Raw genomic sequence first — 22,807 nt, 5'->3', positions numbered from 1 at the left:
AAGCTCACTATTAGGAATTCAATAAATGGGTCCTCCTTGGCTGATTCTCCACTAGATATGTCCCAGTAAAGAAAGAAATGAGGGTCAGAAATGGAAGGGAAAAGGGGACCACATGACTGGGGTAGAATTGATGTGAAGGTTTGCTGTGGCTGTGGTCTGTCTGAACCTTAGCCGAAGCCTGGCTTCCCAAGAAGTTGCAGTATTTCTCTATCTTGCTTTATCCATGCTTTATTATTTTATTTCAGGTCTCGTAAAATCATCAACTCGCAATGCAATAAAATCTCTGCTTGCTTTGTTTATCTCTAACATATATATCTATCCTTCTCTGCATGCCCCACGCCTGGGACAACATGACAAGGGGTCTCCTTCTCATTTCTTCACAGAGTGCCTTTGTTTCAGGGGTTTTAAATCAAATCATTTACTTTGTATCCTATTGTTGGATAAAATATGTATTTCATATGCTGCTTTGGTAGCCCAAGTATCTTAGGAGACTTACATTCTTCCTGCTGGAGTGTTTTTTCAAAAATATCTGGTTTGAGTTGATGAATCTGAGAACTATAATTTGTATTTTTATTATGAGCTTCTTGGCACTGATGTGTAATAAATTTGCTTCGTTACCCCATCCAAGAGAAATACTGCTAAGTTGAGGGTCATGAATGTTTCATATCAGTATCCTGTCTTTAATAAATCCTGGTCACTTCTGCAAAAAATCTGTCTGCTTTCTGTTTTGGGATATTCAGGAAGAAAAATATGGAAAAATGAAATATTTTAGTCTGGGACTTCCTTCCTTTTCACTGCCTCTGTCTCCTTTGTCTTCCTGGTAGGTATGTCCAGGATGTGCTAACTCATCCAGGCTGCAGCTGAGCCCAGGACCCAGAATGGAGTTGGTCCGTCCCTCCTTCTTGGGGCTCACTTTCCAAAATGTTCTAACCTCTAGCATTTTAAAGCTTCTACCCCCTGAATCCTAAATTATTTGTATATAAGAGCTTCCCCCACAGCCAAATATTTTCTCTCCGTGGCAGTGGCAAGCGAAAGGCAGTATGAGACCGGTAGGCTTGTGGAGTAGTGGAATAAACCAAGAAAAACCTAAGTGATGGGAACTGTGTGCTGTGCCTGGCATGTGGCACGTGGCTGGGGCTCATGGGCACTGCTGGTTTTAGTAGTAAGAAGGCTTTCTCAGAATAACATTGCCTGGTCCTCGTACCCTGCCGGCGTCCCTGTCTTCCCAACAGGCCGGCATCTATGCTGGCAGCTTGTTCTGATTTTCTTCAATTACTTTGTCTGTTGGGGACAGACAGACAACCTTAGGGGTGAGCTGATGACTTTGTGAGGGAGTCACCTAAAGTGAAAGAAAGTAGATAAAATGAGAATAAATTAAGACTAGATGTTTTTATTCTGGTTAGTTTCAGGAGATGATCCATAGGGCACCTGTTGGTACAAAAACCTGGTACGGGGGAAGATTAAGCCACGTCATTAGGTGTAACACCACCTGTTATCTACAACAAAAACTCAAGCTATGTTCTCATAACAAATGAAAGCTATGGCATAGTAGTTTCCCAAATGAGCTGTGATACCAAAATTTCAGTTTACTTTGGAAGATGCTACCAGGATGTAATTTCATAGGTAGGTTTTCTGGGCTGTTATAACTTGTCAAAACACACTTCAATTAGTCCAGTTACTGGAATTCCCTGAAGGGAAGAAGCATTCAGAGGAATGAAAACCACAGTGTACCAGCACAAATAGTTTTCCCGTCTGTTGCATAATAGGGTAACTTGCTTGGTTATTCCATGGTTGGTCCTTTCCATGCTGAAAGAAGTATTTGGAAGCAAAAGTCCAGACTGCGTTCAATGGCCTAATCATTTTTTGAAGTCAGGTTCTGAAATAAGGGAAGAAACCAAAGTAAGGGAAGCTTAGGGAATTTCCTAATCATCTCATCCCCTCCAGGATTAAGGGAGAAAAAAGATTTGCTGTGTACATGGAAGACAGGAAGCATGATTTTGCAATTATGGCGTATGATGGAGACTCCAGAAATCCTGCATTTTTAGCTCTGCCACAGATCTGTCTACCATTCCCCCCTCTCCTTGCCACAGGCGATATTAAAATCAGTCTGGGAGGACCCTGGAGCCTTGTGAGGAATGACCCACGTTGTCTTTTCTGCCTGACGTTGTCAGGACCCACTGGCTCTGCAACACACCTAGATTTCCTCCCATGAGCAACAGCAGGGTGGATCTAGATTCAGGCCATCGTGTGGGTGAGTGTGCAGGACACTTCATGTGCAGTGTAAATAACGAGATAATGTGTTAGCATCGCTCCAGACAGAAAATGTCTACAGTGTGCGTAAACTATCCTTTGTTTTGGGAAACAGGACTGACACAAGATATTAAAACCTTTGGCCTGAAGCTCTGGACTTTTATCGCTTGTTGTTTGGTTTGCTTTTCAGCTCACAAAGCACTACTTTCCCACTCCAAATACATCTTATCACACCAAAAACGCACGGTGCCATTGCAGTTGCTGCGGCAGACACTACTCTGAATGAGACGTTCCATGTGGAAAGCAGCAATTCCACACAGCGCAGCTCAAGGCTCACTGAAGCTAGCGAGAACAGCTGGCTTGGCCGATGCCTGCTCCGTGATACTGAGTTTGGGCTGACACCATAAAATCTGACCCATCGGTGCTTTATTGCTGGTGTAGGGTTGCTGTGTTCCAGCTGCAGTTGCTGGATCAACAGTTGCTGTCTGTCTGCTGAGAAGTGGCACGTGTGTGCGTGCGCGGTTGGGGTGTTTCTTGCACTCCTATTTCCAGGTGCAAGCACACTCAGAGTTCCAGAGGAAAGAGGATGATGGTTGTTTGTCCACAGAACTCATTGTGTTTCCAAGAGCTGTTATTTGTGTTGGTTTGCGTGGAACTTCCTTGTGCCAACGATGGTCACTGGACTTCTACTTATTTCGTGTTTTATAGATAGTTGCTGAGTCGGAGGAGGCCAATGCCCGGCTGCTGGGTCAGGGTGGCATTGAGTTACATCTCGCTGTGCTGGTAAGCCCTGCCGCGCCGTTGGAAGGAGGGATGCCCGAAGGAAGCCATGCTGCCTTGTGGTCGCAGTACGCCCTTGGGGACTCTGCTGGAAAACGCCCAGTCGGTTAACAGCCAAGCCTTATAGGAGGTTCCTGGCCAAAAATAGATTTAAAAAAAAAAAAAAGCTGCCGAGGGAATAAACTAAATCAGTATGTGTTTCTGTCACTGTCTTTTCTGGTACAGTTCTTCCTTAGGTACTTGCTATTGCAGATGAGGTTTGGGCTTGTTCCTGTGTCACAGCATTTTTTTTTTCATGGGACACATGGTATAGCCAGAGCGGTGGGTCGCCTTCTGCACCTGGTGGTGCAGGCTCTGCTCTGAACCGTGTGAATTCCTAGCGAGGAATTCAGATTTTCCTAGTGGCCTCAAAAAAAACACCCCTCCAACACCACCACCAGTTAAAGCAGGAAGATTGTTGTAGGTAGTTAATTAAAAATTGTGTAATGTTAATTATATAGTCTGGCTAGATATGTGCTCCTGTATTACATAAAATAATAGTTTGAAGGAGGGAATTGGAGAGACGGCTATTTTTGCATTGGTAAAGAGAGCAGCAGTCTTTATTTTTGAAAACAGCCAGGGGCTGGTTTGGCAGCAAAATCTTAACCCAGCAGCCGTCATGCTTTGCCATCTGCTCAGACAAAGCACGCCTTAAACAAGGTTGAATCCTGACCAGAAACAGAGGCAGCACGCGATGTATGCACGCACTCCGTTCTCATCAGTGACTGTAGGGTCCCAAACCTGCTCAGACCCCTGTCCATCAACGCCATTGGAAAATCAATAGCCTCAGTGCCTTTTTCTTCTCATTTACTGGCCGCTCCGGTCTCTGCCGCGCTCTCCGTGTGTGGGAAGGCTGCCCCGGCTTTTGGCTGGTCCTCTCCTTGCTCACCAGTGCTTTCCTCCCTCCTTCCCCAACATGTGGAGGCAATGGGGATTGACACCAGGGGCGTGCAAAGCCAACTGGCAGAAGGAAAGCATCAAAAGCTCTGCATCCACGCTGGGCTACGGGGTTTGATTTATACAGCCGAAACCCTGAAAAGCAGTTTGCAAAGATACAATTCAAGAGAAAAATTCAAGCTGACCTCTTGCCACACTTAAGGCTGGGATCCGTGCTAAACAAAACAGAGGTACCAGCTTCCTGCTACCTTCCACACCAAATGCCAGTATTAACTGGACACTTATTTAGGAAATTTTAAATAAAAAAATGGCTTCGGAACCTGACTGAAAAAAAAAAACCAAACCAGAAAAAAATTCCATCTTGGTGGAAAATTTTTGTGTTTTTTTTTCCAACAGAAGCTGAGGAAATCATTATTCTCCCTGTCACTCTCCTTCCTGCTTGAAAAAGTGGGCGGGGAAGGAGAGAAAAAGCTGGAGAAGGAAGAAAAAAAGAAAAAACCAAATTCATTATTTAAAAGTAGGAGGGGATTTTTGTTACGGAAAAACTTGCAACATACCTTTGACACAGCCGAGTCCACCCATCCGGTGGGAGGGCTGCGTGCCTGCCCGGCATGGGTTAGGAGACAGACCAGTTTCCTTTCTGTGATGGAGGGACACCGTGGTAGCACCCTGCCCCAGCTCCAGGGTCCTCCAGCAGCTGCAGCACAAGGCAGGGAAGAGAAGAGAGATGGAGGAGATGGCAAACGGTGGGAATAGACTTAAGTCAGTGCTAAGAGTGGGAGACCAGAAGGAATCCACGCTGTGAACTGTCTGGGAAAATCTGTCATTTTGTGTAAATGCAGACATCAGAATTTGACTCGAAGGTGGTTTTTTCCAGATTAAACCCAATGCCTTAAATTCCACATGAAGCAACTGGCAGAACAGAGGTGAGGTGCAGATGTTGGAGGATGCTTTGGTAAGCAGTGACAGTGGCTCACGTATGGTCTTGGTGTAGCTTTTCATGAGTTTTCGAGAAATTGTCATGACAGCACCTGCATGCACAAACAGCACAGATAGGAGATACTTTCAGATACTTTCATAACTTACCTGTGGTCACTGGATGACTGAAAACCGAACAGGGCAAAACTTCACTGTCTCCATCTTAAATGCATGGGAGCTCCTCTGTGTGGAGCCTGCCTAGCTTCATGAGTCAAAAGCTTCAGGAGGATCCGCTCTGTAGAGAGCTGCGAGGTGGGAGCCCCAGCCTCGTCCCAAGCAGACGTGTGCGTATTTGCCTCCAGGACATTTCAGCCTTTCTAGCTCAAACAGCTACTGACGCCTTTGGTTGTCTGCTCCCGTTGGTTATCAGTACCTCAGTGGATCTCCAAATTCCAGTCTGTTCAATTCCATACTTGAGATAATTTGGGACAATTTATTATTTACATTTCTGGGACCTGGTAAATTAGGTTCTCTGATTAAAACTGCAGAGGCATAGCAGAGCTCCATTGGCATCTGAAGATAGGCACCTTTCAAAGCAGAGGTCATGAGTAGGAAATCCAGCATGGATGAGCTGCTGGGCTGTTGGCTCCTCTGGTCCTTTTCCTTTTTACCTGTGTAGGCCCAGCTCTTTGGAGTTATTTGAACCTAATTACAGCAATCTGCGTGTACGTAAACTAATACATACAAAGCCTTTTTCACAATCTGCACCTGAGATTGCAAACTCTCCAGTGCAGCGTCTCTCCTCCCTACGTGTTTGTATTTAATGCAACAAGGCCAGTCTCACGGGGAGTTTCCAGACAGTACGGTGTGGAAGCCATAAAATACAGTAGTTCAGATATAAGAAAGGCTAGGAGGCTATTGGTTCAGAGTTCCTGGAAAGCCTGGGATGGTGTACAAATGAGGTAATATCTAAAACATCTTCAAATATGTTTCTAAAGCAAATGTTGCACAATTAAATTAAGGCTTCAGAGGAATAAAAAGTAGAGGCAGATTTGTTTTTCTGTTGAACAGGACAAGTATGTCATATTTAATGATTCCCATAGAAAAATGTGGGCTTCAAAATTAAAGCCACAGCCATGTTGTCAGTCTAAGAAAGTATATCGGATTGGGACTTACAGAGCTGTAGACCGTTGCATAAAACCTGAGTTCTCACCATGTCTTTCTAGTAGAGTTTTGTCTTTTCCTAGGCTTTCTCTTTTGGTCTAATATGTGTATTCATGCAGTAATTATAATTTTTCTCAGGGTCAGAGACTGATGGGCACCAGAGCTGTGCTGCAGATTGCTTCAGCTGCCTCCTGCTGTCCCTGCGTGTAGCTCTGATCTTATTTGGTAGATATTCTCAAGCTGCGTTTCTTAATGAAACTGTCTTTAAAATAGCAATCTGTGGGTTTACAGAGCTACAAATTTTTTACAGTTGTGTATCTGAGACAATTTTATATGTTGTTTGAAATTACTCCATTAACCTTATGTTCAGCTGTTCCAAACATACTTCTGTTCCCCATAAAAGGTGTGCTCCTGCTGCACTTACAGACACAGGCATCTTTGGTTGACTGAGGTTCTCTACTTCCATGTGGAAATAATTGCATGACACAAAGAACAGTATTAAAAATTGCTTCTGCTTTCCTTGCCTGGTTTACAGAAGGGGTCTGTTGAGTCTCTTTGTCGAATGCTTTGGACCTGGGTTGTTTAAAAAGGACTAGTGGCTTCTTGTGGTGATCCAGGGATTCTTGTCCTGAGTCTCACACTCCACCTGCACAGAGCTTCCTGAAAACATTGAGGCTCTTCACAGTTTTCAGCTTGACTGTCCCCATTAATTTGGCAATTTTGGAAGTGAAAACCTTCATAAATCTTCAAATTCCAACATGCCTTGAGCAAGGACTTTTCATGGGGTGCCTACAAATACGGTATAAATATCACTAAATAATGTCTAGTAAATAATGTGTCTTGAAAAGCCTGAGTCATAGCAGTATCTTCGTGTTCTTGTCAACCTCTTCTGAGTAGACAAGAAGCTGCTGTTTTCAATCTACAAAGCTGAATAAGGATATTTAAATAGGTCGTTCTTGTGGCTTTAAAACACAACTCCTAGGCTGTATAACAGACTTAGAAAGCTGGAATCTCCCAAAATGAGGGAAAACTAAAGCATTGCACCCAAAATTTCATCTGTCTTCTGCGCTTGAACTTGTAAACTTGCACATGAACCCTCTGTGCCCGTCATTAGCATATTTACACACACTAAAGTGCAAGTGGAAGGTCAGGTTAGGCAGCTGGGCACTGTTTGTGTGGTTTGTACACAGCAAAGTTGGGTTTGCATATGCTGATGTGGTACGGCGCGTTTCCACAAATGGAAATTTGAGGCTACTTTCACAGAATGCGTTAACCTCGCATCGCCAGATTGTTCAGCTCTTCTCTGAGGAGCTTACACACAAAATGAGGTAACACGTTGAATGTGAAGCTCAAAATACTTAGACCTGTCTAACACCGAAATCAATTAGAAGGTTCACTGCAGAGTGTGTTTGATTTCTTTAATATAAGTCAACCAACACAAAGCAGTTACATGTGAAGAAGGAAGGAGGAGAAAGATGTTCATGTTTACAGTTCTGGCACTAAAATTTTCAGCATTATAAAAAACCACCCACTATCTCTCTGTTTCTGAGTTTGTAGAACTAAATAGATGTTTGCTTAACGAAAAAAAAAAATCCTTTTTTAAGATTGCTTTTCCATTGTTACCTCTAGGAGGTAGCTGTGATGTCAGGAACAGTTGTCGAGGAAATAACAGCCCTTCTTTCTTGTTCGTAGCAGGATTTCGGATTTGGCTCCCTCAGGGACACAAGCATCGTTTGTATTTCTGCATCTCTTGGATGGAACAGATTTGTCTAGTTGTTTGTTTTGCCTTTTGGTTTTGTTTCAGTCTCACTTAGGTTAGGCATAGCTGTGTAAAAATCCCAAACCAAGTAAAACAAATCTTTTATGGTCTGTCTGATCTTCCAGCGTTTTCATTTTTGATGTTAAAACATTTTTATTTCTGATTTGCTATGTACGAAAGCCAAAATGACTGAAATTTCAATTCTGGATCAAAATCTGGCAGCTAGTAGACTACAAAACTATGAGGGGAAACATTGTTCTGTATGCATGAGACATGAAAATTAATTATTTAAGCAAAAGATAGGTGTTTAGGTTTTGCATATTAATTGTCCCACTAATACCAGCATAAATCTTCTACAAATTCCATAAGTAATACAAATGTTTGCTAATAGCTTGTTTGATTTTGAACTTGCTTCAGTTGCTTTGGCAAAATACTATTCCTGAGCGAGTAAAAGACTAATTGGGTCCGCAGCCTTCAAGCGCAAGCCTGCAGCTGTGAGTCACCTCATTACTTTGAGTGGTGTCTTGGATCTCTAATGACTGCAGCTGGTCAGCGTGCCGTGTCAGCCGGTACAAGCCATGTCACAGGGCAGCCACGAGCCACGCCAGTGAGCACATTGCGCGGGATGTTAGGTCAGTGCTGACTCAGAGGGGAAAGGAGTACTCATCGAACCCGTGGTAGTGTAAAGTGCTCTGTGAATTAGGACCTCTGTTTATGAAATGACTTCACCCGTGCTCCCATTTTCATCCTTTTTCTCGCAGGGTGGTGTGACAGTTCCCTAACCTGAATTTGTGACAATGAAATCAAAAAGGGGATTAATTTGACTGGCAGATATCTAAGAGTTTCATGGGTTTTATTACGATTTTGAAAATGTTTGTGTGCGTATATATATGTATACACACACAAATATAATCTCACATTTGCTTTACAGATAATTAAAAGTCCTGTGACTGTGACCTTCTAAAATTACTACCCTATTGGTCAGCTAAAATTGCTTTTGGACAGTTACAATCTGTCAGACTAGCCGTGAGATTCCAAATCAGTTTCTTTCAGATCTTCAAGTGACTTGGCCCTTGAGAGGGCTGGTTGCGATGCTAAGCGTCACACAAGTCTGGAAATGGAGAGAAGCAGATGATGCCACCTGAAGCTCTCCTTCCGACACCTATGGAAAGTCCTGCCTTCTGACTCAGGCTGTTGCATCGCACTTGGCAAGCCAGGCGTAGCGACTGACTGTAGCTGAGCAGTGTATTTTAGTACCAGTACCTGTTTTTTCCTGTGGATTTTGAAATGTCGAAAAGTCTACTAAAGTTCATAAGCCTTTAAGGCACTGACGCAAGAAAAGGAGGAAAAAAAGAAAGCAGGAGGAGTCTAAGTCCGTGTTGCTTATGGCATTTTGTGAAGCCTTTTACACCTCAGCAAAATGTCTGTAAAGAGACACTAACCTAACCCGTTGCATTTTGTTTACTTGCTTTGCATGGGTGCAAATGATTAAATAAAATGCCAAGCAGTGGAGGATTCAGCATAACGATAGTACTGTTTTAGCTTGCTCTGCATGGCTTGTTCTATTAATATATGTTTGTGGTCAGAAAGGAACGCAGTCTCACTTCGCTAAAATCTGAAACTCGGTAAAGCATAATATGTGCAGTATTAATTTTGGTTTGACACCTGCCAGGCAAAGATCCTCACCAGCCAAAGGCATTCTTCTCAACCGAGCTCCATCTGTTGCGCAGATCTTCGGTTCTGATATTTCTAACTACTCGAGCCAAAGCAAAAAGAAGAGCCAACTTGAAAAAAAAAAATCTCTAGGAGGAATGAACAGTTTTATCAAGGCTAAATATAATGGGTTGGTGTCATACTTGGTTTAAGTCCTGTAAGGGAAACATGTACGATTAGTTGTGTTATATAAGAAAACAGTCCTTCGTACTGGCAGTATGATTTTTGTTGTTGCATGAAAGGAACACCGATAGTAAAGTCCAAGCACATGATTTTATTGTTGAAACGCTGCAGCCTTTAGAAAGATTTCTCGGTAGGAAAGTTGCTGGTAAAAAAATTTACTCCCTTATTGTACTCGGCAGATAAAAAGCCCGAGGAGTCTGCTGTGATTCTTGCACGCAAAGGAACAGCAGGATTAACACTTGCCTCAGCTCTTTGAAAGACGGCTCAGGCTATTTGAAATAAGCATTCAAGTAGCATCTGTCGACAGAAGTTAACTTCCAATCCCCTGACAAAAGTTGTGCGATGAGTTTGTCACCTAGCTGACAAAATAATTATTAGTTGCTCCCCTTATCTTTGTTTTGCACTTAGAGTGGGTGAATTACTCTGTCAGAGCTGCCTGGCCCACCTGGGTAGACATTTGCATCCTATGAAACCATGAGAAGTCTACTGCAAATATGAATGTGCTTTATGATCGTCATGACTTCGTACAACCATCCGCTGATTGTTAATTATTATTTGTGATAGCATGGAGGAGAAACTTGACTGAGGGAAATGATGGCTCTGTGTGCTTCAGACCAATAATTAATGGTTGAAAGTGTCATATTATCAAACTCCACTGAATTCACTAAGAACTGCAGAGCATTCAAAAGTATACAGTAAGCTGCTGCCATACTTCAGAATTAGATTTTCAGCGTTATTTCTAGAGTTGACTCTTGATGTGACTGCCGGCATGCAAACCAGAGACTCTCATCTCTCCTTCCTCTCTCAGACTATCAGATACCTTTGTGCTGTCTAACAGCTAGTTGCACCTGCCTTCCAAAAAAAAGGTCATACGTCTTCTTTCCATATAACTTTTCAAGTCATATTTGTTCATTTGGAAAAAAAATCTTTGGCCAAGGTCTGAATGCTCAGTATCTGTATTTAAGCAGTTTTTCCAAATAATTCCTAAAAGCTCAGGTGTTCCTCAGAACCTCCCAACTGAGTAGATTTTTTTTTTCCCTTAGTGTAATGCTGCATGCTGAACCTGTTCATACATTTATACCAAAGGTATCACTGCAAGGATGCTGTCATTAGCTGTGGCTTCAGTGCTGATGCATACAGCTTATTTACTTACAACAATACAGAAATCCATAGGAAATATCAAGCAAATTTTACTGCCACTTCAGGACCTACAGCAGCATCAAATGCTGCTGAAAATAAAAAAGTATAAAAACACAGTATGATTAAGTCCAATCCTGTCTGTAATGTAGAGTAATCCTGCTTGACAAGAGAGCAGATATTATAATATGTTATGTTTGTGTTTTCTTTGCATAGGTATTCTTTTCCTTGCATGAATCTGCAGTCGCCATTTTATTTATGAAATTAATTATTTGATTTCATGGTATGCAACAGCAACAGCAGAGAAATACTAGGTGGCATTGTAATTAAATTTTTGCATGGGAAACAGATTAACATCCACACTATTAACTGCTGAAACTTCCTCCCTGCTCTTCCCAATAAAAAGCAAATGAAGTGAAAACCCAATCTCTTTCAACTCCTTAAACCCAGGGAGTACTCCCTATGGCTTGAAAAGGGTGAAAACTTCAGACAGCGTGAATTTATTTAGGGACTTCTCTGTCAGTTTAACATGGATTAATACTGAAGGCCATCAGTACAGCAGAGATCTGTGGAGGTATAAAACCTGTAAAACAGATTAAAAAAAAGTTCAGGAAAACTGCATAGCTACTGGAACTGAACAGTGGGAATACAACTGAAAACTTTTGTCATGAAATCTGAACGTTTATGTTTCAGGTTTTAGCAGTCTGCTGCCACATCTGCAGCTACTAGGCAGTCATTAGCAAGTGATAAAGAATATACAAATTAGCTGCTGGGATTGAACCAAAATAGAAACATCTGCGTTCTTGAATTGCCTGTAGATTTACAAAATTTTATGCTGTCTTTTTTTCCTACCCTAATACCCAAAATGTATTTAATGTCACAAAGCGTGATGCTTTAGAGCTCACACAGGAGAAGAGATAGCCAGCAAATGAAGATACATGTACTTTTTAATTACACCAGTAATGCTGAGTCGCAGCAAGCTTTTGGCAGGAAGGAGCTGAATTTGGTACTGTGGGTGGATTCTGCTTCATTTAAGGGAGACCGTTTGAAGTTGCTATAGGTTTGATTATCACGGGATCATGGCCATAATTTATTCTGCACGTCAGCTGTCATAATATTAGATTCCAATTTATTTAAAATAAGACAGAGAACCTCCTATCTTTTAATACAAGCCATAAAACCCAGCACGATGTGGAAGAATGCAGCCAGTCTTAAAAATTTATTTCATATTTGTTTTCATTTTGATTAGTGCCTTTCATAATTTAATTGCAAGACATTAAAATGTAAATTGCCGTGATAGAAGTACGCTTACGGGTAAGTGTTTTATGATCACTAATTGACAGAGGATGGTTTTATTCATGCATATTCTGTACATTAATGACCATTTGCATTCATCAGATCAGAAGTTATCAAGCTACAGAAACTTTACAGTCCTGCATTTGTGAAGCATCAGTGCGGCATATACTCAGATGAACGTAAAATTCTCTATCAGATTTGTTTTACTGTAATGCGGTCAGTTGAAAAAAATGTGCCACTTTCTAAACCCTTGGTTTAGGTGTTTTTCTTTTAATGTGCTTATGGTACAGATTCCATTCTGTAGTTTAGTCTGGGTTTTTAACCGACCAAGATTTGATTTTGATTGCATTAGAGAAGATGATAGTGTTTATTCTTAGGAGGGTAACTGGGCCTGTTGTTCCTACAAGGGTGCAGGTTTTCCATCACTGGGATTTCCCTGTGCTGAGTCAGCTGTATGGGAGGAAGAAGAGGGAGTTCCCAAGCAGAGAACAGAGATCGGCACACGCTTGGCAGTCATCGTTAAATGGTGGCCTCTGGTAGCCTCAGATGGGATGAAGGAGGTGGGCATCTCTTTGGTAGTGAACAGAAGCCTACGGAGGAGGGAACCAGCACAGATAAGTGGAACAGCTACCAGAGTCTTCCACCTGGCAGCTACCCGTGTAACTCACCACTCATGTTTGGCAGGAGAGACAGAGAAACAGCTACGCACATGCTAAAAGCAGGAGAAGGCTATACATCTACTCCAAGTTATTGTCATCTTCTTCTGTAAGTTATTTTAATCTGAGTGGATTAACTTTTATATGAAATATTAACTTTTATATCTATAATGGGGTCAGCTATCTGTCTTCAAATAGTACGGGATTTACAGTTCAATTTTTCCCGCTCCATGGTCAAACACTTTTTGAAACCCACTGAAACCAGAGGCGGACCTGGTGGTTTTGAATAGACTTTGGATGGGCTGCGTGATCCATGCTGTTTGCAGATGTATAGAAAAGATATGTATATGGTGATAAAAGAGAAATATTTTTCCATGTTCCCTGGAGCACGATTATTTGGAGCTGTTGCAAAACACTAATGTTCCCTTCCCAGCCTTTGAATCAGTCTGGTGTTTAATTAGCAACAACGACAACAAGAAAAAAAACAACACCCAAATTATGTAGTAGGGATTGGTTTCTGGATAGTCTGTTCTACTTTTTCCACTGATTAGTGATTTGAGCTTGTTTCTTGTGTTTAAACAGGTCCTGAATCAGACCCTTCTAAAGTTCACAGCCATGAAATAACCTTATAATGCTTCATGATCATTTTTAACTTGCACAGGAGGGAGTAAGCGCTGCATTCTCTGTGCAGGCCTGCCAAGTGTCATATATCTAGCATGATACTTTCCCATCTGGCACTCCAGTCATTCATTGCCGCAGGTTGGCTTAGAGCTCATGAATTTGGATGCGCTGTAGGAAGAGGGCAGGCATTTGCCTGCAGTTCCGCCTGTTAGGACAGGGTTGGGAGAGAACAGCTGAACAAGAAAGCAGAAGAGCAGCCGTACAAATGGAGCTCCACTGTCACCTCCACTGCCACCCCTTTTCTAACAAATCGAGCCAAGCCACCCCCTGCAGTTACCCAGCACCTCCTGTTTATTCCACCCTTCTCACCAGGACCTCCACCGTGATCTGGTCTTTGACTTAAGTGGTCTACAGCACCCACTGGGATCCCTCAAAGTGCTTACTCTCTGCTTTCCTTTTCATCCAGCATCTCTGGTGGCTCAAGGGGGGCTGCAGCTCTCCGAAGTCTCCGATCTCTCCGTTAATGGGAGTATTACATACTTACCTTCCAATTCACGTTCTGCAACCCCACCTCACTGCTCTTGAAAGCCTGTCCCAACCTGATCTGCCAAGTGTTGTTCTGCTTCATGACCCACTTCTGCTGTTGTGCTCAGGCCAAGGGGATTTCACTTTAAAGCAAATATACCTGGTTATGTGCAAGGTGTTTGCTATTGTAACATTCAGTCATTAAATAAATTCTGGAACATAACACAGCAGCCAAAACAAACAGCACATGGTCTGGCAACCATGACTATGCCCGTTCAGTACCCGCTGCTGGGTCTATGGCTCAGGCTAGTTGAACAAGTGCACTGTGCTCCAAGGGGGCTGGAGGGAAGCAGAGCCTGGCACTAGGTTCTTTATTATATATGTTTTCCTTTAGCTGAAGTGCCCCACATGTCACTGGCTGCTGGCGCGTTAGCCACAATGGTTCTGTGGAGCTTCAAAGTCCCTTTTAGCGTAATGTCCTATAGTAACCAAGGCTGTGTGCTTCTGCTCTGTGGGCGGTTGCGTGTATGCACGTACCCCTAGTAGCTTCTGAACCTGTTGGCCCACTTCAAGAAGCCTGCCTAGTTGCTGTTGTGGAGAGGAGAAATTTCAGGAGTGTCTTGAGAATCGATAAGCAGCTGGAGAAGTCCTGAAGCACAAGTCAGCTGTAGGACTCACACCTGGGGGACACAAGGCTTCTTTGGTTTGCTGCTTGTGGAACTGCTTGATCTAACTTCAGCACTTCTCAGGGAAGAACTGTATTCCAGATGCCAGGAAAGATGATTAAAGAGGACTCTGAAATGCTTGCTTTGAACTCTTCAGAAATTATGAATGGGATCTGGTGAGAGGGTCAAGTGAATAGTTAGTGACTTGAGTTCAGATGACTGAAGGACTCTGTACCCCTGTCAGTAGGAGATGCTGAGGCCAGATGCATGGCTGAGCAGTTACTCCTTTTTACAGTCCCATTCCAGTTATGCAGGGTGTGAAGCCCAGAATCACCGACCTGTTTCTGATGTGATTATATTAAACTTAGAGCACTTGCTGAGCACTGTTTCTGCCAAGAGCTCTTGCATGCAATTTTGCTCTGTTTCACCATACCCCTTGATTCCCAGGTGAGTTTTCTCTCCACCAGGCTCCATTCTAGGGGCTGGGAAGCATTCTTGACCCTTCCCAGGGAAATCTTTGTATTTTTTTCTGAAATCATTTATCAAGAGAAAGGGAATGAAGAGGAGCATGACTGTGCACCTCAGCATTAGGATGTGCAGCTCAGAGAGACCTGGATTCCCATCTCTTCTTCCAGGGCTGCTTCTGTCTTCTTATCCAATGAGTATGTACATGCTCATTTAAATGGATAAATTTAGGCAGTGCTGGAAGCAAAGACCAGTCCCCAGAACATCCTTTCCCAAGGGACATATTTATTAGATAGTTATTAGACAAGAGGTGGGCCATTTCCATCAAAGTCCCTTTTACACAGCAAAGAGCAAAAGCCAAAAAGTTGGGTTTGTGTTGCATCATGTAGAAGTGTATTGACTGCATAACGAAGAACGCTCCCTGAAACTCCCAACAGGTGCTTTTGGTTGTGTATAGAGAAGTCACACTTAGATGCAGAAGGGTCCTTTAGACAAAACCGTAACGCACTTTGGACTGCCGGCAGTCCTGAGGAATCAGCTGGGTGCTTTGCAGATCACCAAAAATACCTCAGCACTTTTTGCTGTTGTGTCCTGTGTTGGAGCCAAGCTCACTTGCTCCCCACTGCGTTCCAGCAGCGGGAGGTCAGTTCCTCAATGCTGATAAAGATTTTCCCATGGCGCAAGAGAGCCTAAGGGATGATCTCAGCTTTTTTCATCACCTAGAGATGGTGATGAAAAAGCAAAAGCACAAAAAAGTCTTTAAGTGATTCAAAGCCCATTTTCACTGGACTTTTATCTTGCATCCTCCCACTTGTGCCAAGTGGGACAGAGCCGGGGTGAGTTTCTTTTCAATCCCCCTAATTGTTGCAATATCTTCTTGGAGTCTCCTACTTAAAGCTGGAGAGGTCCTGAAGAAAAAGAAATGCAAAAGTGGCGACTGGCTGCCTTTGCCCCATATGTAGCTCTGGTATCTGGGTTACTCTGTTTTGTCTGTGACACTGTCTATTTATATCCAGTTCTGTTTCCTGTCCATGCTCACCAGCACCGTCGTATCTCTGGGGCTGTGCAGTGGTCTGGAAGCACAGATTTACACACAGGCCAGAAGTTGTCAACATTCCTGTTTTTTAACTGGGACAGCTAGGATAAAGGCTTAGGGTGGATGAGTTTCCTTGACCAGCGAGAGCTGTAGACATGGAGAATTGCGTTCCCTCGTGCTGCAACTTCAAACAGGAGCTGCAGGTCTTTCTCTGGCTCGGTTTCAGCTCCAAAACCAGGGTGGAGCGTGTCCTCCCCACCTCCTGCCTGGAGAAAGGGGATTTTCATGATCCCAAGCGCTGTGCCAGCGAGCTGGCCAGCACTCCCAGGAGAGCAACTCTGCGCCAGGCTGGCTCGCTCCCCAGCACAAAACTGTCGGCTCCCCATGCCTCAGGGACTTAGTGGCTTAAGCATGAGCAGTGAGACTTCAGCCTCTAAATCTCCGCAGCGCATAGCCCTGGCACTTCGCGGCGTAGACCGTGTCCACAGCTGAACACGGTGTTTCACTTGTTGTGCTCACTGGAGTTGATGGCACCGCAAATTGCCTTCTCCGGGGAAACCCTCAACACCCTCCGGTGGTGCCCCAAACCCTGCTTCTTCCCGTGTCTTAACAGTGCCGTCCTCGTTTTGCTAAGCTGAAGCACATACCTAACATAAGCACGTACCCCTCCAGATTGAATCCACCTAAAGCAAGAAGAGCTTCACATTTTTTGCAAAATTGAGGTCTCAGTATCCTGAATGTATCTTTCAAATGCAACTGCAGGATCTGCATAATTGAAACTTTTGCTCTAATCTCATTACCTCCCCCAGGCAGTTCCTGACAAATGGAGATTGTGAGGGTCTGTAGTAAACATAACTAAAAAGAGGCATCTGTAATGTTTTTGCAATGTGTTCAAAGCAGCTTGGGTGCTGAGCACTGAAAACTCATTTCCCTTTCACCTGAAATGCCATTATGTTTATTAAATTAAGAGTGGCATTAATCCTAGTACATATCCAAATCTTTCTGTGATTTTGCATTTGGCATAACTAAAAGATCTCACTAAGTATTTCTCTATGCCTCTAAATAATATTGCCCATCATGTAATACTTGGTTCAGATTTTCCTCAGTGACTTTGTATCAGAGCTGAAAAAGAGCTATCACAGCAGCTAAAGTAACAGTCCTTTGTATTAAATTTAAATTTAACATATGGCTTCTGTCCCAGAATTTTCCACATCCATATTAGAATCAGATGGTAGCGTAAGATGAAAAGATTTCCTGGATGGGTTTTATTCTTATTCTTATTAAAGGACTGATAACAGGCTGAAGGCAAGATACTTGTTCTAGTAAAAAAATCTGCCTAATATCAAAGGCTGGATGGACAAGCTGACATGTATTATTGTTAGGCGTCCCTGCTTGATCACATTTCAGTATCATAAAATCATTCTGCTAGTGAACATGAAGCATAAAAATTCCAGCGTGAGAGCAAAAAGCCCAGGCTGGCAGGTAGTGCTCCTTTGGGCACACTGCTTTATGCTTAGTAGCTGACTATAAGCCAATGGGGTTTAATATCAAAAAGTAGTGTTGGCAACAGCACAGAGTAGCTATATATATTTTAAATTTTAGTTATTCTCAAATATTTGCATTCATGCAAGGCGCTCCCTCATCCTGACTTACCTGTGGAGCTGGTATCACATGTGATGTGACAGCATGGGGCAGCCCCACCAGTACTGCTCAGCCTTCTTCAGGAGCCCTGCAACCTCTGCCCTGTCCCCGAACCAGCCACTTGCCCCAGGTTCCTTTGGCAATCTGGAGACAGAAAGATCAAAGGGACCTAAACACTCTTCAGAAAGCAATTTTCCCTTTACTCAAAGCAGCTTTGTATGGTACTTATGTATGATTGGGCTTAAATTGTACAAACGTTTGCAGGCTCTGGGTATTCTATGCAAAAACAATTACTTTTGATAAAATGAAGGAGTGGTGCTTTCTAGTGTTGCTGTTCTGCTGTAGTGGAGACTGCGAGCATGATATTGGAGCTATAAATTAGATTTTGCAAAGCGGCTCTTCTGTAGGGAGCCTGCTGCTTCAGACCGACAGGCTATAATTAGCATTTTCTGGGGGATATTTTTGCTCTGTTTTGACGCAGTATCTTCAGCAACAAAAGTAGAGCAGCAATTGCAGGCTGCATTGATCCTTCATTTCAGCTTGTGATCGCAAAGGGTATTGAAGAGCAAATATGCTTTATGGATATCTGATGCTGCTTTTCTAAATGCACCTTTTTAAAGCAACTGGTATGTGGTTTGAATTTACAGGCAGAGAATCGTTTCACCAGCACTGGGTGTTTACGGCGTCAATGTCAACATCTGAGCTTATACCCAGTGCTCCTTTTATAGTCAAGGGAGAGAAATGTGCACATTTAGAGGAGCAATTAATCTGATTATTTTAGACATCTTCTTTCCAGTGACATGGATTGTATTCTAGAAGAGCCTATTTCTCTCCTTAGTGATAATTAATCCTAGTATAATTAGTTCAGGAGGGGCTATCTGTAGTTAGATGAGATGGATCCCATACAGCGTATTTCTGAATAGCACTGTATTCTCACTCTGCTACTAACACTGTTTGTATTAATGCTTTTCTTTTTAAATGATCAGATTACCATAGGGAATACATGAAGAGGTCACTTGTGTTTGTAAGAAATACTTGATTCAGTCCCTAAGAGATTTTTACTGCTGATAATTACAGCTACCTTAATGCTTCCTCTGTGTCATGGTTTAACCCCAGCCAGCAGCTCAGCACCATGTAGCTGCTCGCTCACTCCCTTCTACCCAGTGGGATGGGGGAGAGAATTGGAAAAAAAAGTAAAACTCATGGGTTGAGGTAAAGACAGTTTAATAGGACAGAAAAGAAAGAAAATAATAATAATAGTAATGATAATAACAGAATTAGAATATACAAAACAAGTGTTGCACAATGCAATTGCTCACCACTCACCGACAAATGCCCAGTTAGTTCCTGAGCAGCGATCCAGCCCCCAGGCCAACTGCCCCCAGTTTATATACTGGGCATGACGTCACATGGTATGGAATACCCCTTTGGCCAGTTTGGGTCAGCTGCCCTGGCTGCGTGCCCTCCCAGCTTCTTGTGCCCCTCCAGCTTTCTTGCTGGCTGGGCGTGAGAAGCTGAAAAATCCTTGACTTGGTCTAAACACTACTGAGCAACAACTGAAAACATCAGTGTGTTATCAACATTCTTCTCCTGCTGAACCCAAAACATAGCACTATACCAGCTACCAGAAAGAAAATTAACTCTATCCCAGCTGAAACCAGGACACTGTGAAAGCTGTTTTGGTAGCTGTATTGGTCCTGTCCTCTGCGAGTCAGGTACCAGTTTGATGCTAATCGTCTCCTCGGATGAAGAGTGTGTTCTGGGGCATGTTGGGTACGTGCGCAATACTAAGGGACATAGGGCAGAATTCTCTGAGAGAACATGGGATTTCCTTGCCCTCTCCTGAAAACAGCTTCAAGGAAGCCAGATGAATGGGGCTTTAGCACATACATGCCTGTTTTCAGGAGAGTTACTACAGCTGGGGTGAGGGATAAGGAAGCATAATTTGTATTGGGGAAGTGTTGACGCCCTGTTCATTTGGGTTCACCTGAACAATGCTTATGGATTCATTCAAATAGAAGAAAAGCCCCCAAAGCTGGTCTCCTCCAGATGAGTTTGACATATATAACAGGGCACAGAGAGTAAGTAGCATCTCAGGAGACAGAAGAACTTCCTGTGAACAGCCCCCAGCAAAAAAATAGAGTAATACCTAATAAATAAGGAACCAAAATTATTTCTGAAGTGTATAAACAAAGCCAAAGAATAGGAGTAATAAGGTATTATTGGTCCCATATTTGTCACCTGTCACTATATCATACTGGTGCAAGCAGATTGATTTTCAGAAGGTGATGGCTGCTGGGAACGTGTTCCTTGAAAGCCTTTCCTGTTCACCACCCCAAAATCTATTACTTTTGAAAGTCTTGGCTTTGGAGTAGAATTCTGTTGTCTGGATTATTGACAGCCAAAACCTCAAGGCTCCCTAGTATGGTCCACTGAGCATTAGTTTTCCTTTAATTAATCTCCTGGTCGATTATGTAATTAATTTTTCTGGGTGAGTATGGGGGCATATATTCTGTTTCTTTAATTAATTAATTCTTTCACCTCAGCTTTGCTTATTCCCTCCTTTGTCAAGGACTTACATTAATGTTTGCAGCATTGCCTAGTGACACATGTATGCATTTTCTTTTTCTTTTTCTTGTTTTCTAAAGCTATAACTGAAATTGCACCATGTATTTTGAAGACTTCACCAACGGATCAGCAGCTGAACAAGCTTGCGAGGAGACTGGGACCCGAATGGGAGCATATAGTTCTGTGCTTGGGTTTGTCCCATACTGACATCTATCGATGTAAAGTCAATCACCCTCACAACCTGCAGTCACAGATCGTAGCTGCGTTTGTCCTGTGGAGACAGCGTTTGGGGAAAAAAGCAACAATCCAAAGTCTGCAAGCCGGTCTGATGGCAGAAGAAGTGGATCCTTCTGTGATACAGTACATGCTTGAGTGAAGCCTTGCTATTGATTGGGAGCTTTCAAGTACGTCTTTAAATTAAATAAAGAGGATTCATGAAAATGTATGTTGAAGATCTGATGCCTCAAACTGGAAAAAAATGGGGTTGGGAACTGTGGTTTTATTAAGCTTAAACATTCCAGTTTTCTGTGGCATCTTGTGACTTGTAATTCTTTTCATGCCAGATTAATTTTTAGCAGGCATTAAAAACTGGATCACTCTTTCCTGTTCGCTTTTGTACTATTCCAATGGGGATATAGGGTGACACTTAAAGTCCTTGCAAGCAGGCGGCCCTGCAGTGAGTTCAGCAAGGTTTCTGGTTTCATTGTGGCAGCAACACTTTGTTTAACCTATTTTCTGGACTATGTAAGGAGCCTTTTTTACTGCTGTTCCACACTAGTTCCCTGATACCCCAGCAAGAAATGAGAATAATCACTGTTACTAATTTAACAATTTTATAGCAGTTATTGCAGGTGGCTAATTTCACATTTATATAAGTTTTAGCACATACAGTTTCTTGCTAGGATAGATGGCTGCCACCTTAGTCTGCCTTTGAAACCGGCCCTAAGTGGAAGTAACAGGAACCTAGTGTGCCTGTGAGGATTTCTCCCACTACTATTTAATGGTGTAGGTTTCTGTAAGGAGACAGGCACCGTGTGTGTGTGCCATCTCTTAGCATAGCACGGGTGGGGAGTTCTCGGGGAAGACACGCAGTAGAAAAGTGACCAGAAGATAGGCAGGAACAGGCAAACAGAGCAAGAAGGGACCTAAAAAATGAGACAACTTCTAAGTTGTCCGTGTTTGTCTCCGCTAATAAACTGGGAGACAACCTGGTGCCTGCTGAGTCTTTGTACTGTGCTCTGGATCCAGGCAATCTTGTTTCACAGAAGTTTTACTCTTAGGTCAAGTGTCCATAGGCACCCTTCTCTGACCACCGCATGCCCAACAGGGTACTGAAGTTTGCGGGTCCTTTCTGGTCAAGATGAACTCCCCACTGCTCTCCTTCCAGCTTGTGCCATCCACCAGGCTCATTTACTTTCTACACTTTCTACACTTCTACACAGCTGCTTCAGCGCTCCTGTCCCCAGTTCTTTGCCAGCTATAATTGTACCACCAGTGATGATTAGATTTTATCCAGAAGAACAGTAAAGCTTGGGCTTTTCTCCTCCTTCCCTCCTGTCAAGATTTTTTTCCTGCTGGAAGAAACCACTGAGGTTTTTGCTGGCCGGGTGAGTGGGGATCAGTCCACAGGGTATGTATCCAAAGGCGATGGAAGTGACCAGCTGCTCTCTAAGACCTGATTATAAGAGGCAGAATATGTTTTAATTCTCCCTGAGCAGTTTGCAGTAAATAAGGAACAAAGTTTGCATACAGGGTTTCCAGGTCTATTTATGAGCAAGTTATGGTAGACTGTTTCATCTACAGAGTCATTGCCAAGTAACTTCCCGTCCTACAAGATCTGCCCCATATAATTTAACAGCTTAACAGCCTTGTCAGAAGTCTTTATTGGGGCAAGAATGAACTTTACTACCTTTTTTTTTTTTTTTTAATTCTTCCTATACCTAGATTTTGGAAGACATTTGGGAAATTAGGAAAAAGAGATTTTAAGGAAATCCTGTCTGCCTTGTTTTCCAGAAGCATGGAAAAGGAAAACATATCCTGGCAGGATCAGCTCCTGCAGGTCCCAAATCAATCTGGTGGTATTTTGATTTTAATCTTCTGTATACAGTTCTGACCTTCAGTAGATTGTGATCCTGTTATACCTCACTCAGATCTTAACTAATCATATCCTATTATGGCTACTTACAGAGTTTAAGTCTATCAACAAATCCCAAATAAACAATGTAAATCAATTTAGGCCTTGGGATTTATTTATTTTTCTGTTTCATGATGCTTTAATGCCAGCATATTCTTTTTTTGGTTGAAAACCATCCTAGAGCAGGTGTACAGGCATTTGGCGAATTGATATGAGCGCAGCCCAGCGTAGGGAGTGCGATGAGGACTCTGAAGCAATTCTGCCGGTGAGATGGGCAGGAGCGTGGTCTGCATGTTAGGGAAGAGGGGCGAAGCAGTGCCCTTGGCAGCAGTTTGGAGGAACAAAAGCTGGAGCTGGGCA

The 22,807-nt window shown here is 42.9% G+C and overlaps 1 protein-coding gene across 1 annotated transcript in view; it reads left to right on the top strand.

Annotated features, from left to right (window-relative positions):
* Positions 1–22,544, top strand: part of CRADD (CASP2 and RIPK1 domain containing adaptor with death domain) — an 80,603-nt gene extending 58,059 nt beyond the window's left edge. The window contains exon 3 of the mRNA XM_052774576.1: positions 20,394–22,544. Coding sequence (XP_052630536.1) covers positions 20,394–20,689 — 296 coding nt within the window. The 3' untranslated portion in view covers positions 20,690–22,544. The remainder of the gene's footprint in view (positions 1–20,393) is intronic.
* Positions 22,545–22,807: the final 263 nt, after the last annotated feature.

Source organism: Harpia harpyja, chromosome 23 (assembly GCF_026419915.1).
Source record: "Harpia harpyja isolate bHarHar1 chromosome 23, bHarHar1 primary haplotype, whole genome shotgun sequence".
In the NCBI taxonomy this organism is placed as follows: Eukaryota; Metazoa; Chordata; class Aves; order Accipitriformes; family Accipitridae; genus Harpia; species Harpia harpyja.
The sequence above is the reverse complement of the archived record's forward strand: the minus strand, read 5'-3'. Positions and strand labels throughout refer to the sequence as shown.